This window comes from Gavialis gangeticus, unplaced genomic scaffold (genome assembly GCF_001723915.1).
Source record: "Gavialis gangeticus isolate Ggan-Ray unplaced genomic scaffold, GavGan_comp1, whole genome shotgun sequence".
Classification (NCBI taxonomy): domain Eukaryota; kingdom Metazoa; phylum Chordata; order Crocodylia; family Gavialidae; genus Gavialis; species Gavialis gangeticus.
The window spans coordinates 96,296,225-96,311,697 of record NW_017729025.1 but is presented as its reverse complement, the minus strand read 5'-3'; the positions used below and the strand labels follow the sequence as shown (position 1 = coordinate 96,311,697).

Genomic DNA, 15,473 nt, shown 5'->3' with positions numbered 1-15,473 from the left:
CAGCTGCTACTGACTTCCTCCAGCTAGCATACATGTGAGGGCTCTGCCCCTCCCCCAGGTAGCTTCCAGAACAGGTACATGTAACAATTTGCAGAGCTTTATCACTTACGGGCACAGTAGTTCCAACCAAATGTTAGTCGTCTTATTGGTTTTTGTTTGTAGGCTCAGTCACGCTCCGTCCTCAGGCCCTTGCTAAGAGAAACCTAACATCCAAACCTTTGGATCTCAGCTGAAAGACTCTAAAAAGACACTCTGCAGCTCTCTTAGGTCTCTGATCTGCTGGTATAGTGGGTTAGCTTCAATATCATTCTTCTTTTCTCAGCAGGCTCTGGTTTCAGCCTCTTGGGAGGAAACATGCAACGTAGCATCTTACCCTGGTATAACACATGCAAATCCAGTATTGAATAGTCCAAGGAAAAGTCAGGAATAAAACAATACATGTCTAAGTTATGCTAATATATATCATGTGTGTCCATAGTTTAAGAGTAGCATAAGCCACTGCACTGGACATTGGATTCTGGGCTCCAGCCCCAGGCTCACCCCTTTTTTGGCTTTGGCCCTCTGCCCCTGTTTGTGCCACTCCCAGGCTTGGGGCCCTCTCTGGCCCTGGTCTTGCCTTTCTCAGGCTGTCAGCCTCCTCAGTCCAGTCTTGGTTCCTCTCAGGCTTCAATTCTAGCTGTCCTGGCTTTAGGCTGCCTCTGTTGCCCCACTCAGGCTTGGACTTTGGCCCTCTTGGCCTCAGGCCACCTAGGTCTTGTGCTGTGCTCTTGGCAAGGCTCTAAACTCTGGTGTGCCCTTCATGCACCTCCCCTGTGGCCTAAATTTTGGTGTGCCTCTCAGGCACCCCATTGTGGCTTCTCTTCACCCCTTATAGCCCCACCCAGTCCTCCAGTGATAAACAAACAAAAAAAGGGCAACCTTCCACTTTAACAAAAAACTTCCGTACTCTGGGTGAACAAACATTTGAGTAGTCCTCATCCCCTGGGGCTCACATCTTTCTGCCTTCTGAGCGCTTCAGTGCCTTCCAGGGGATTCTCATGCAGCCACTGGAGAGCTCAGCTCCCTGCAAGGAACCAGTCCTCTTCCATTTTCCCCAGGCATTGGCTTCTGCTTCTGGAGTTCTGCCCTTTAGTCGGCTGATTCACTAGCCTGCACACATGTTTCTCTTTGGCTCTAATGGGCAGCTTGCTCTTACACATTTCAGCTTAGGTCTGCTGTGTGCAGCCCTTTCCTCAGCTGGCTCGCGTACTGTGTTTCCCCCTTTTTAGTGACAGGAGGCTTTGGCTACACATGGGCAAACAAAGGACAAGTTAAAAGGTGGCAAGAACTTATTGTAGATACCTGTTTTGTGGTAAGTGCTTTTGTGCCCACTCTTACCCCATGATAAGTGAAAGCTAACCCTAAGAAACTCAGTGAAATGGGGCTAAATTAAATGAAAGAGAGATAATTTATTGTAATTTAGCTTTCACTTATTGTGAGATAAGAGCAGGCATGTGGATAATTACTGTAGAACAGCTGAAATGCTCTAAGTACCTTCTCTTCATTAATTTGTTCTACCTTTTTGTCTCTACTGTGCTCAGTGTAGTTCAGATCAAATCCTTGGGAGATATCTGGGATCAAATGAAAAAAAAAAGCATCTTGCTACAATCTCCTTCTTTTAAATGGCTTTGTGGGGTGGGGATAAAAGGGGAAATGAAATCTAAGTACAGCGGAAAATTCAAACTGTTCCTCTGGATGTCTCCAGTATAAACTAGACTTTGAAGAATTTTCTCCCTGTGAAGGAGGCTAAGTAACTCTGCCCACATGTGCTTTAACTCATGTGGGAGTTGAGACCTAGGTAAGTAGACTGCTGTTTAGGGATGAGTCTGAGCACCTTCTTGTCCCTTCTGCATGTGCTGATATCTGGGCCCCTCTCTACACATTACACTTAAGGCATGATCAACCAGGTAAGTTATGACCCAGCAACATAGTCAACCAATAAGCTACAAAGTAATTCCACAAAAAATGTGAAATAACTTTGTTGCGTGTTTTAAGCAACTTCAGTTTTAAATATGGCACAGTTTTTGCCTTGCAGCCGATCAGCAGCAAGCAGCAGGACTGCTTGGACCCCTCAGCCAATCAGCTGCAGGAGGCAAAAATGCACCGTATTTAAAACTGTAGTTTTCACTTTCAATCAGGAGCAAGCGGCAGGGCCTCTCCACCAATCACCAATCAAAAGTGGGGCAGGGAGGGGAAACTGCAAGGTTAAAGGAGCTGCCGTGCATTGCTCTTCCACTGTGATTTCAGCAGGTTCTTACCCGTTGTGCCTTTACATGCATGTGTAGAGGGGCCCTGGGTGAAAGAAACTCCTTCCTGTGTTGCTTCTCTGAACCTTTCTCCCTGTACCCCTATGAACCGCTTTTTAGGAAAATTTTGACTGTCTGTGTGGGACAATGTAAAAGGCACACTGAAAATATGCAGCGAACACATGATGCTAATGGTAGATTTAAAGGGTTGAGAGGAGGCATGCTGAGTGTATATCACAGGTTCTTGAACACTGGGAGTGAGCGAGGGGAATGAAGAGGAGAGGTTTGAAAGTTTGGATCTATTAATTTAGTCTGTATTCATCATCACGGCATGTTCTCATTCAGGTGAAAACATTGTAATGAGATGAATGAGCCACTTCATCCTTCTCTGAAAATCCTCTCTGTTTAAGGGCATCTCCTCTTATTGCTGTAAAATTAATATGATTATGTAAAAGGTCCTGAAAGCTGGTGTGCCAAATTGGGGTTTAAGATAGAGATGGTGATCCAGATTCAGAACATTTAAGCCAGGAATTTCCAAGATACAGCCACCTGGAAAAAAACGTAAGTTGACAAATTCAACCAACATTTTTGTGCATACTTGGGGAAGCAAACTAGAGCTCTGATCATGCATTAAAGGCTTTCCAGTTGCTCAAAATTTACTCTAGTGTGTGTATGGCACCTACTGCCCCTTCTGCAGAAAATAGTGGGTACATGCACATACAGGCATACCTCGGAGATATTGCGGGTTCAGTTCCAGACCACTGCAATAAAGCGAATATCGCAATAAAGCGAGTCGCACACATTTTTTGGTTTCCCAGTGCATATAAAAGTTATGTTTACACTATAGTGTAGTCTGTTAAGTGTGCAATAGCATTATGTCTAAAAAAAAAAATGTACATATCTTAATTAAAAAATACTTCATTGCTAAAAAATGGGAAGTGAAAAAATGCTGTTGGAAAAATGGCGCCGATAGACTTGCTCGACGCAGGGTTGCCACAAACCTTCAGTTTGTAAAAAACGCAATATCTGTGAAGCGCAATAAAGCGAAGCGCAATAAAACGAGGTATGCCTGTACATATACATGTGATGTAGTGCCAAGCACTTTTAAAAGCAGCCGGTGCTGCATTGCATGTATTTGTGTAAAGGGTGAAACACACCTCAGAACTAAGAAAATGGCAGCAGTGTGCTTTTGAACCAAAACACATCAAAAGTGTTTTAGTTTCAAAGTGCAACGTTACCACTTTTTTTAGCGCTGACTCACATTGTGCTGTTTATACAAATGCATGTGATACAGCACCAGGCATGTCAGTTCACATGCTCTGCAGACTCGATTAATCAAGTCTGCTCTGACACACTGTATTTCTGGCACATTGGAGCAGACAAATATATGTGTATAAATGCCCACTGAGCACAAAATTCAGTGGAGGTAAGCACTATAAATAATGTGCATAAAGTTCAGGTCCAGGGGGTCACTTGCTTGTTATTAAAACTTCTAAATATATTCATCTTCTACCTAACCATTGACAATCCTTATGGCAAGAAGACCCCTGTGCTCCACTTTAACACTGCCACAAAATGCAGCACTGAAATAAGATAGCGTGGATCTCTCAGGCTAATTAAAGAGAAGTAAGAAGCCCAATGCTGAATTGATTCAGTCTTCTCAGATCAGTCTAATCTGCGTAGATTGAACTGATGAGCAAGTGAACAGACATTCACTTTTGATTCCAGAAGTGCAGCCACATGCCTTCAGTGGTCCAGGCCAGAAACTAGGGTGCTAGAGCACACCTCCCTGCTCAGCTGTAGCAGATATCTTGGGCCAAGCTAGCCTGCCCACTTTGTGAGTAAGGGCTTGTGGGGGAGGTGCAAAGCATTATACGATGCTGGGGGACTGGAGTTAACTAGAGTTAGCAACCCCAGGGCTGCTCTTTTTACCTCCCCCCTCCACCCCCGCACCAGGCTATTTTTTTGCTCCTCCCCACACACGCACACACTGCCCAACCCTTTCACCCCCCCTTTCCAAAAGCTGATTCAAGTTCAGCTGCTTCTATCGGTGTTTGCTGCTGCTGGAGCCAACCAAATAAGTCCCAACTGGGGGAAGGATGGGGTGTAGGTTCGCTGGGAGGTGACCCAACCCCACCTGCAGGTTGCACCTGTTTCCTACCCCTCATGAGTTGTATCCTCCCCCCCACCCCCGGCAGACCCCTGAGCCCTCCCAGTAGGCTCCCCGTCCTGACTTACGTGATATCTGGCAGCCATTCTTAATCAATTTAACCTTCCTCTAATGCCCCCAAATATTTGTGTTTAGCCATACCAGATTATGTTTAATTTGTCCCTAGCCTCAAAATATCACATTCAGCTCTTTCCTTTGATTATGTACAGAGTAGCAAGATAGAGGGGCTCATTCTGATCACCTCATATTGCAATAAGAGCTAATTCTTCTGCTTTTTAGCACATGTACACATGATCTAGTTATTACAAATATTATATCCAGTTCTTGTTGAGTACTTCCAGCTTTAGGGTGGCAGTGTTCATAGAAGGTATTAAGGTTCATAAAAGGTGTTAAGGTTGTGTAGTTTTCAGAAGCTTGAATTTTGCTGCACTACATGTTCTAGACAGCCATGAGAAACTTCTGGGTAGCCTTAAACCTGTTTTAACTGAGATCTGTGTCACTGAATTGAAAACTCCTTCTGAATCTTCATATAAGATTTCACCTTATAGCCTGCACAGTCAGCTACCAGGAAACATGAAGATGCATGACAAAATATATGGTTGCATTGTGAGTGAAGTAGTATATATGTAAGCAATTTTTTTTTTCATTCCAGACATGCTGTTGGCCTTAAACTCTTTAAATTTCTGAATGCTATTTGGAGATGATGATTTGTCCTGGGTTTTCAGATCATTTCTTAGCACATAAAATATACATTTTATGTTCCTAGGTTTTTCATACAAGTGTTTGATATTTAAAAGATGTCAGAACTGGTACATTTCTGATGAGGACAAGCCAAGTTCAATTTAAAAACCAGATAAAAAGCTCTTAGTGCAGTATGCAGAAAACTGAAATGACTTGGAAGCATTTTGTAACAGTAGAACTTAGGAAAGGAAAAATTGTCTGAAAAATGCATTTCCTTTGCAGGCCAGAGAGAATGTAATGCTATCTACCATGACAAATCACATATTTATATATATGTGTATTATTATTTCCCTGAAGAAGTTTAAATTCTATAATCTGGCAACTTAATTAGATCTGCTGGGTATATGTAGAAAATAATACAGAAGGGTCAGCCTCAGTCTGTGGAAGGCTTAGAGAGGCTTACAAAATCATATTTCTAAGATTGTATTATGACAGATGTGGAACACACATCTTTGGAGGCCAAATTCTAATAATAATTATATAGCTTCAAGTTTTCAGTTTTAGTCATATAGTTTCAAGAGCTGTATGATAGTTCATTATCCAGAGCATCACATAACAACAGTAATGTCCTGGCGACCTGGGCATATTTCAGACTTTACAGTTAGCAATTTCACAAATTGGCAAATATATTTCTATAGACCTCATTAACTTATAATCCCGTTTCATTTTATTTTAGTATTTTAATTTTATTTTTTTATTTAGTATTCACTTTAGTATTCATTCTTAACATTATAAAAGGCAAAAATATTTAGACTAGGTTAAAGTCCAAATTTCAGTCTTGAAAATGAAATTTGCCTATCATGAAGTATTTACTAGTCAACTCCCAAATTTCTGCCTTTTTTTTCAGTGTTCACGTACGGAGGACTGACAAAGTAGGAACAGAGGCAGCATTTCATCCTATTGAAGAATACATGGTACATGTTGAAGAACATTTTGAGCTTCTTGCCCGCAGAATGCATATTGACAAAAAACGAGTTTATTTGGCTACCGATGACCCTTCATTACTACAAGAGGCAAAATCCAAGTAAGATGAACTACATTTGCATTATTCAGATTGAAATGGAAATATCCTTTAGAGTTAGGAAAAGAGCTTCAATCCCTGACTTTGTGGGTGTGCCTACATGAGACACTTAACGCACAGTAGCCTAATAACACTGCTCAGTAGCGCATCACAGCATCACAGTAGTGCTAATACACTACTAGCCAATATTATTAGGCTACTACGCAGTAGCATCACTAAAAAGGCATTTACTGGTGCTATTGGGCAGTAACTCTAGTTACTGTGCATTTAGTTAGTACTTTGTTAAGCAAGTACGAGATTAAATGTGCGGTAACTACTGCACATTTATGAACGTGTAGGGATGGCTAAAATGCAGCCCGCAGGCTGGATGTGGCCCACCAGGACATTCTATCTGGCCTGCGGGGCCCCTAAAAAATTTTAAAAATTAATATTTAGCTGCCCCTGGCTGCCTGTCATGCGGCCCTCGATGGCTTTCCAAACCTCAGTAAGCAGCCCTCCGCCTGAAATAATTGTCCACCCTGGTGTAGACGCGTCCTGTGTGTACAACTCTTCTAGTAGGTAATTCAACATAGTGTTTGTAGTGTCATTTATATAGCTGCAGTCACACTTAAAACTCTGGCTGCTTTTGTAATTTGTTGATTAGATGTCTTAGAAATCTTTTTGCTGGAAGTTTTTCCACATTTTGTCTACTTGAAAATTAAGGTCTTGGAAAGGTTGAGCAAAATCTCTTTAGCTATTTAAAAGTAATTTTAAAACAGAAAAAGAAGAGGAAAAATGTATTTTTAAAATCCAATCCTGATTTCTAGTTTATAAAATAAATTTGCAAATTAGCAAAGAACTGTATAATTATATGGTTAAAGTATCCATGCCCAGATCATGCCTTTCTGTGGAAAAATTCACAGGATGGAAGGATCAGAGAAAACCTGTGATAATTTCTTAAGAGGCCTCTATATTACATCACTGGACAACTGCTGAAGTAGGTTTTGGGGATCTTGCCCCCAGTCTGACCATTCTCTTTCATTCTCTGCCCCCAACTTCCCGTGCCTCCCAGATGATCCATTTGCAGCTCCCTCCCATGTCCCACCCCACCCTGGCTGGGCAGCCTCAGCCCCATTCCCTCCCTTACCATGGGGCCCTCGATCTGTTTCCCCGTGCCTTTTCCCTCCCCCCTCCCCTTCTACGACAACAGGCTTACCAGCAGGACGCAGCTGTCCAAGGTGCCAGGCTGTGCTCCTCACTGCCTGTGTGCTGCACTGTGGCTGCGTGTGCGCGTGGGGTATTTATCAGCCAAATTATCAGCCACATCAGGCAAGAAAAATCTTCTGATTTCTGATATAGTCAATTTTCTTATATAGGTGCCGATCCGATATTGGACCAATGTATTGGTGCACCTCTAAGAAATAAAAACATTGTTCACTTAACACTGTCTTATAGACTACAGTGTCATATACAGATGTATCTAATAGGAACTTAACTAATAGAATTTTCTCACTCAGAGTGTGTCTGGTGCTTTGCAAGCATTGAACTTAAACAAATGAGCTAACCCTCTTGACCTGATGTTTATAAATGTATATTATATTCTTCCTTTTAGTTTATGGATAAAAACAAAGACACAAGATGGGAAAAATCCAAAATAAAAATCCTTTCAGCAACATAGCCTTAAATTAGTAAATTTGAACATTGGAAAGGCAGTAATACAAAAATTAAGATTATCTTTCAATTCAGCCATATTATACTTAATATTTTCAATTCTAGGTTGTAACTGTACACTATTGTAGCCATGTGTTTGTTGAAATACTTGTGTGTTATACCTAGAATTGAAAATATTAAGTATAATATGGCTGAATTGAAAGATAACATACACACTCAGTTGCTCTGAAGCATCAGAAGTCATAATTCAGTAATAAAATTCCCTAATTTCTGCAGCCAATGCTGAATTCTACTGCGCATGTACGTTTCTGTGGCAGCTTAAGGTAAACTCCATCAGATTTGTATTTAAATTTGAAAAGAAGTAATTCACTTACTGTAACATTGTTTATTTTCTCAGATACCACACACACTCTTTTTTCCTTCTAAATTGGAGTGTGCATCTTAAGCAGGGAAACTGATTTTTCTGTGCTGGAATAGATGTAGTAACGGCCGCTGCACCTTTCCCTTCTCTCCCCAGCAGCAAGCATTAGAGGCAGAGTTCATCATTCAGTGTCAATGCTAGAGTTAACCCTCCCACAGCCACTGCAGTAGCTTTTGGTTGAGCAGGGAGGGAAGGATGAGTTAGGTGAAGAAGAGGCTGTGCCTCTGCTCCATAGCTCAGCTTTCAGCGATGATTCTGGACAAATCTTTTTTATTATTTTATCAAACAGCTCAGAAATAAATTTAGTGTTTCATTACAGGTCAGAGAAATTATTTAGTCTGCCCTAAAAATGATCTCTTTCGATTTTTTTTTTTTTTGTAATTTTCCAAAATAATTTAAAAAAAAATAAAAATCACTGTTTCAGAATTTTTTTTTTAATTTGGGGGGGTTCAGTCTGTTACAAAAAATCCTAGTTGTTTGCACAGCTCTAACTATTGGGTCCTATATTATTGTATTATAAAGTGCAATTGATTCTTTTCCAGTTTATGTTCATTTGTTTATGTAACAGATCCTATCGCTAGTCGGTGAGTTCCACGTGAAGTGTTCAAGACCCATGATGCTCAGCTTTCTGATCTGTGGCCCAGATAAGTGGTGCAGAGGAAGTTCACAGGTTGGATCCAATGGGAGGGTACCATGTGTGGGATTGGGCCCTGCACACTGGATCCAGCACACTAGTATGATCTGTTCCACTGGGCTGTGTGTCCTTTTGCCCAAGGGACTCCCCAGGAGTCCAGAACTTTGGCAGTGGGGAACAGTGGCAGGATTAATTGCTGTGGCTCTGGGACCTGTTAATGCTACCATTGCTTTCCGATCACCAAATTTTCAGACCCGTGGGGAGGCCTGCAGGCTAGGTGACACAGCCCCATGGGCCCTATTTGGTCTATAAGCTGGAGTTTGAGCACTAGTGTTCTAGACAGAAGTTTCTAGGAAGTAACAATAGTAAATGTGGCTAAAACAACATAATGATTTCAAAGATAGTCTTATACTATCTATCTTAAGATTTCATGCTGTGTCATAGTATTTGAGCACCTTCCATGTAAAAACAATAGCAACTGGGAAGTTTCTAGTAGAGTTAATGGAGTTTCTGGCTCTTCCTTTGCAGAGCCAAAACTCTAATAGGTGTAGGTCTTTTTTGGTGTGTGGGACAAGTGAAGTCAAGGCTGAAATTTTCTAGTGACCAACAATACTGTAGTACATTCTATAGATCAGAGAAAAATGCTTTAAAAGCTTATGCATGTGGTCAAGATGGTGTTCTTGTTACAAAGTTTTTATGAGTCTTGCTTTAATAAATTGTGTTACATTTTTCTAGATATCCAAATTATGAATTTATCAGTGATAACTCGATATCGTGGTCAGCTGGGCTTCATAATCGATACACTGAAAACTCACTCCGGGGTGTAATTTTGGATATCCATTTTCTGTCTCAGGCAGACTTCCTCGTCTGTACATTTTCCTCGCAGGTAAAGCACAAAATGCCTATCTAAATGTACAGTATAGCTGCTAATTCTTTTAATTGTCTCTTTTCTTTATGCTAGATAATGCAATAACAATACTATGTTCTTAATGTTTTATAGCGAATGTTTCATAGAAGAATGAAGCGATTCAGTATAATACTATCTGAATCTCTTTCTGATTGTTAGCACTCACTGGTTGATTACTTCTCCTCTGCAGAAGTCAAATGTTATAGTTGTTAGTTTAGTCAGGGCATTTAAAAGAAGTAGAAGTAATTAAGCTTGCTTAATCATTTATGATGTTGCATACAGTCAGTATATAATCCAAAATCATCTATTTTTGCACCTTTTTATGTTGATACTGAGAGGTTTTAAATAACTCTGTTTTAGACATCTCTTGGTTATTGTATAGGAGTTATGAGAAGGGATGGGAGGAAGAAATGTAATTCTCCAGGGTCAATTACATTTCCACAATCCCAGAAACAGTACAGTAAACTTAAGTTTAATTCATTGTGATTTGCTGTTGCAGATAATTACATGCTCTAGGCTTTTCTTGAGTGGCCTGCCTGATGAAGCAAGTCCAGAGTCCAATGACATTATGAATGATGTAATGATTAATGTTGGCATTTTCTTTTCTATTACATATACACATACTTATTTAATGGATCATGAAAAGTTGTTAAGGATTTCACCTCTTCTCTAAAACCATGTGAAATAAATGTGTTTTTCCAGCACAGGCACCAGCTATCAAATTTCAGCCTCTCTCAAAGTTGCAGAATCCTCACCAAGAATATGCAGACTGCTCTCCTTTATAATAATGGTGATCCAGGTTAAATGTATTCACTGACTACAACAGTGGCAGCATATCACAGAGAAAGCGAGAGTCCTCAGTTTAGGAAGGTTCCAGGCCATTATGGGCTTTTATAGGTCACACCCAACCTGTTAAACTCTACAGAAGCCTTTAGGTAGGTAGGGCAAACCTAGAGTAACAGTGTCCATGTGCTGTGAGCTAGATGCTCTATTTATTAATGAATCTATGACAACGAACCAGGAGAATGTTCACACATTTCTATTAAACAAGAGCTCTTAAATACTTTTTTAACCAAAGTGAAAAGATAGATGTATTTGTAGAAAGAGAGAAATGAGTTGCATATAATATTAAAAAAAGAGGTGGGATGGAACTCAAAATTTCCAGTTGTATACACTTTTATTACTAAAGTCATTTCAAAGGGAGAACATACTTGAAACATTTATATATTTATGGAAAATGGGACATTTTGGGTTCTGTATCACAGCTTTTCATGCTTTTTTCTCTTTTTCTTTCTTTTCCTCTCTTTCTTTCTGTGTTTGTATGTAAATATATCAGAAACATTTAATCCATTGGTAAAGGAACAGACTTTTATTTAAAAGTTTCCAGGAGACTTCAGAGAGAAGATTACCAACTCTTTAATCTTCGTTCAGAAGATCAACATGAAATTATTTTGATAATGTTGATATTTGGCTTCTTATAGCTTAAAAGTGATCATAGGCAGCCTTTTGCAATAGAAAGAATGATGTGAGATTGTTGCTGCAGAATCAGATGTCTTCTTTAATTTGGAGCAGGTATAGTTTTATTCCTTTTACAGGATTTATTTATGGGATTCATTTGATTCAATATTATACTGAACTGAGACCCTAGAGAAAGAGCTGCACTCCATGAAGAGACATAGTGACAAGCACAATTCCCTGTGAGCTTAGAAGTACTAGGAGGCTATCTGGTTCCTTAGCACTCCTGTGGCAATGTGGGCTCACACTGCCCTTTTCTAGGGGCTGTGCTTAAATGTCATAAAATAGCCCCAGCAAAACAGCTCTCCTGGGACTACCTCTACAGGTTTTTTTAGTCCCATGTATTTTTTTAATAATGGGTAAAAATGAAATATACTGAATATTAATCCTATCTAGCTAGTATCTAAGTGAGAAGCACTGACTTCAGAAATGAGCTGAGCTAATGAAGATTAGAATACTTGCTATGCTTTAATTAAACAGCTGCATTTAACACTTCAACGTTAGTGCTGACTCCACTATCTTAAAGTTTAATCGCATGAAGTTGTCTCCATGGGAGTTTGGTTCTGTCTGGTTTAAAATCAGATTAACTAGTTTTAAGAGCTAAGTTTGTTCTTCAGAAGCAAGCATTCTGAGTGATGAGGTCAGCCTTCAAAAATAATGAGCACCAGAGAGCTTTTTATACATATTGGCAAATTAATCAAATCGTCTTATTCCATCCTGTTAATAATTAAATCACTGGGGGTTTTTTAGTCCTTTTTCTTTTCTTCATGTTGTCTCTTGAAATAAAGCAACCATAGTGAGGAGACATTGGTAATTTAAGAAAAAGGGAGAGAGAGAGATCTTGAAGATCAGGATGGAAATTAATTTTTTTTTTTTAAAAAAAACCATTAGATTTTAACAAATCAACCAATGTTTAGTGTACCTTGAAATTATACCCCTCACTTCACAGAAATCATTTTCATGTTGTACATATGTTTGAAGTATTTGCTTTCTAAATTTAAATAGCTTTCCAATATATAGGGGTAATCTGAATCTGTGAAATTATATTTACCTTGTAAAAATAAGTATGCATGCTACTTTCTGTGAGGAAATCCAGAAATCAGTTATGAAGCTTTAATTAAGTCCATCAAGTGTCAAGAAATCTCCTGGGATATCTCCTCCTTTGGAGGATTCTTTTTCCAACGTCATCTTCAGAAACCTCCAATAAAATATCTCTAGAGCATCATTTTTTTCCATCAACCACAACTGAAGAAAATCGCACTGGATCATCATTCATTTAGAGGTCACTCTGTTATGTAGGAGGATATTGTTACCACGCGAAGGACTCTAAAGGGATTCAATTCATAACAGATGCCTTTTTAATCTCATGGTCATTTAGGTGCTCTATGCCTTTGTTCCTTTTGCTTTCTTCCCCAGAGTTTTAAGGAAGGCAAAATGTGACTGAAAAGTCTTACACGTCCAGTTTAGCCTTTTCAGTTTTGGTGTTCTGACCTTCTACACATATTGGATCATTGATTTCTTACTCTGCCACATATGAGGAACATAATCTTCTTAGTATCTGATCTCAGACTACACCCAGATTCCATCTCCCTGCAACTTGTCACATGGAGGCACCCTGGATGACAACTGTGGGCATGATATGTTCTTTAAAAGTATAGTCAATTCTACTATAAACTAGAAACACCTTCATTACAAAGAGCAAGGTTTGTTTTTGATAATACCTTTTATTTGACCAACTGTGTAGCTGGGAGAGAAGTAGAAGGATACCATTTTATGCCCAGAAGTTTGTCTGACATCTCTCCCAATTACGTATATGGTCCAATACAAGATATTACCAAAGGAGCCTTGTTTCTTACATTTCTTGGACCATCAGAGCTGTACTAATGCTTCCATCCCACTACTTCACTATAAAGGGTAAATGGTAATGGGTTTTGTTGCAGGAGTTAGGAAATGTGAATCTTGTTTAGTCAGATACTCCATTGTATTCTGGACTGTATGTTGTTTTTTAAAACTTCAGGTTTGCTCTTGAGCTCCATCAAACTCCATTTAGCACCAATTTCATCCTATTACTTACCCATTCAGAACACATCAATAGTTAGTCATTAAATAGTTGGAGGAGCCAATCTAGTTTTCACTGGCCCTTGAAAGGTGGCCTGAAACGCATTGTACAGCTTCTTACATCTCGAACACATCATGTAGCAGTGGGTAGCTATGAAGTGTAGCACTTCTACTTAGGGTGACGGCACACATCAAGCAATGCAGCATGTGTGAGGGCACCACTTTCAGGCATGGTAAGATCTAACACAGTCAGATATAGCCAGATTTCTGGAGGGCCTGAAACAAGGTCTCCTATGGATAAGAAGATTTCCCCAATGGTACTTAAAATTGGTACTTTAGTTTTTAATAGAATCAACATTTGAGCTGGTGAGCTGTTGTCACAAGCTAAATATGTCATCTGTTAACAAAGTCCACATTTGTAATAGCCATTGCTCTGATTTACAGGATCAGTAGGATTCTAGACTCTTATACATATTGGATAGCAGTGAGAGAGCATCCTAAATTTATTTCAAATATTGTTTTATATTTTCATGTTAATCAATGCATATCCAATTACTAATATTATTTCACCAACAGGAGATTCAAAACATCATATGTGGGATGTTAAGGGTACATTATTTTACTACCAAACAGGGTTAGACACTTTCACAAGTATCTTAGGCCATTTCTTAATTAGGATGTGAGAAAGTACAAATGAATACTATTCTTGTAGCAGATCTAAATGCAAGCAAATACTAGGTGAGAAATTATGAAAATGTATTCAGTTGCATTAAAACAGTATATAATATTAATATAATAAATTAAACTTAACCAAAGTATATTGGTTTTATTCAAATAAAGCATGAAATACCTAAGCATCATGTTTCAGTAGCATTGTAGTATTTGCAAATCTTAGAGTTGCACATGGTCACACATTTATTAGTCTTTATTTTGAGCCAGCATCGAGATCAGATACTAAAATACAGAAAGCAGTTCTTCAGTATTTTCACAAACTGATAGTTTCTACCATTTGACTTAATGATTTCATAGTAATTCAGTTTCTTTAGGGACAGAAGAAAGAACTTTCAAGTGTTTGTTATACTGTATATTGTGCACTATAAATAAATAAGTGAGCAGACAAGTAAACATTTGACTTAAGATGAAAATTACTTACCTTGCAGTAGGAATGAAAGGCTGATTTATTATGGAATCTTTCAATCTGGGTTTCTGAAAGATACTTCCGTACATTGTCTATTTGCAAAAGCGCTGCCTTGTTATTTTAAAGGTCAGAAAGAAAGGAGTAACACACAATTTGTTGTCCTACTGAAAGAAGAGACAATCTTAAGGACATGTGTAGGATGGTTACGGTACTACCCTTATTGGTCAAAATCCTACTCAACTTATCTTCAAATAGAAAAAAAAAGAAATAAAATTAGATTATAATAATTTTACTTGGCCTTTATTGCTGGTTTTTAAATGAAGACACCTACGTTTTTTAATTTATAATTTGAAGTTATTTTGTTGGCTGTCTCTCTAAGCATGTATAATTTTGCTCATCGCCCTAATATTTTGCACAAGATAACTGTGTGGAATAAATGGGATGTATATGGTCAAAGACTGTGATATCAGTAGCCATCCATTCTTAACTTTTCCAGTTAGGAATGCCAAAGCTCCCTTGGGCCCATTGCCAAGAAAACCCTATTTCCCATTTTCATAGACTTTGTACTTAAGATTGACAGCGTCATAGTTCCTGAAGAACACAGCTGTCAAAGGTGATCATAGTCTCTGAGAAAGACGCACTGAGTTTAAAACCTTGAGCCACATCAATAGGGAGCCTTGCAAATTAGGATTGAATCACTGGACCTGACCCAGTATTCTATGCAAGATCAACCTAATAAGTTTTTTCCTTGGGTTAATGTGCTTCTGGTGGTTGGTGTTGATGAGGAAAGTTGCTGTATTCTAGGCTAATTGAAGCTTATTTAAAGTTTCTTTGTTCATAACAAAGTATAGAGTATTGCAGTAATCAAAACAGGAGGTCACGAAGGTGTGGATCTCAGTGGCCACATTGTCTTCTGAGGAAGAGTCTTCCATC

At 39.0% G+C, this 15,473-nt stretch overlaps 1 protein-coding gene across 3 annotated transcripts in view; it reads left to right on the top strand.

Moving 5' to 3' along the window:
• The window catches only part of FUT8 (fucosyltransferase 8), a 353,615-nt gene that overhangs the window by 330,677 nt on the left and 7,465 nt on the right, over positions 1–15,473 (top strand). For all 3 annotated transcript variants that reach the window (XM_019519217.1, XM_019519216.1, XM_019519218.1), the window contains 2 exons: positions 6,044–6,220; positions 9,658–9,808. In XM_019519217.1, the coding sequence (XP_019374762.1) occupies positions 6,044–6,220; positions 9,658–9,808 (328 nt within the window). The remainder of the gene's footprint in view (positions 1–6,043; positions 6,221–9,657; positions 9,809–15,473) is intronic.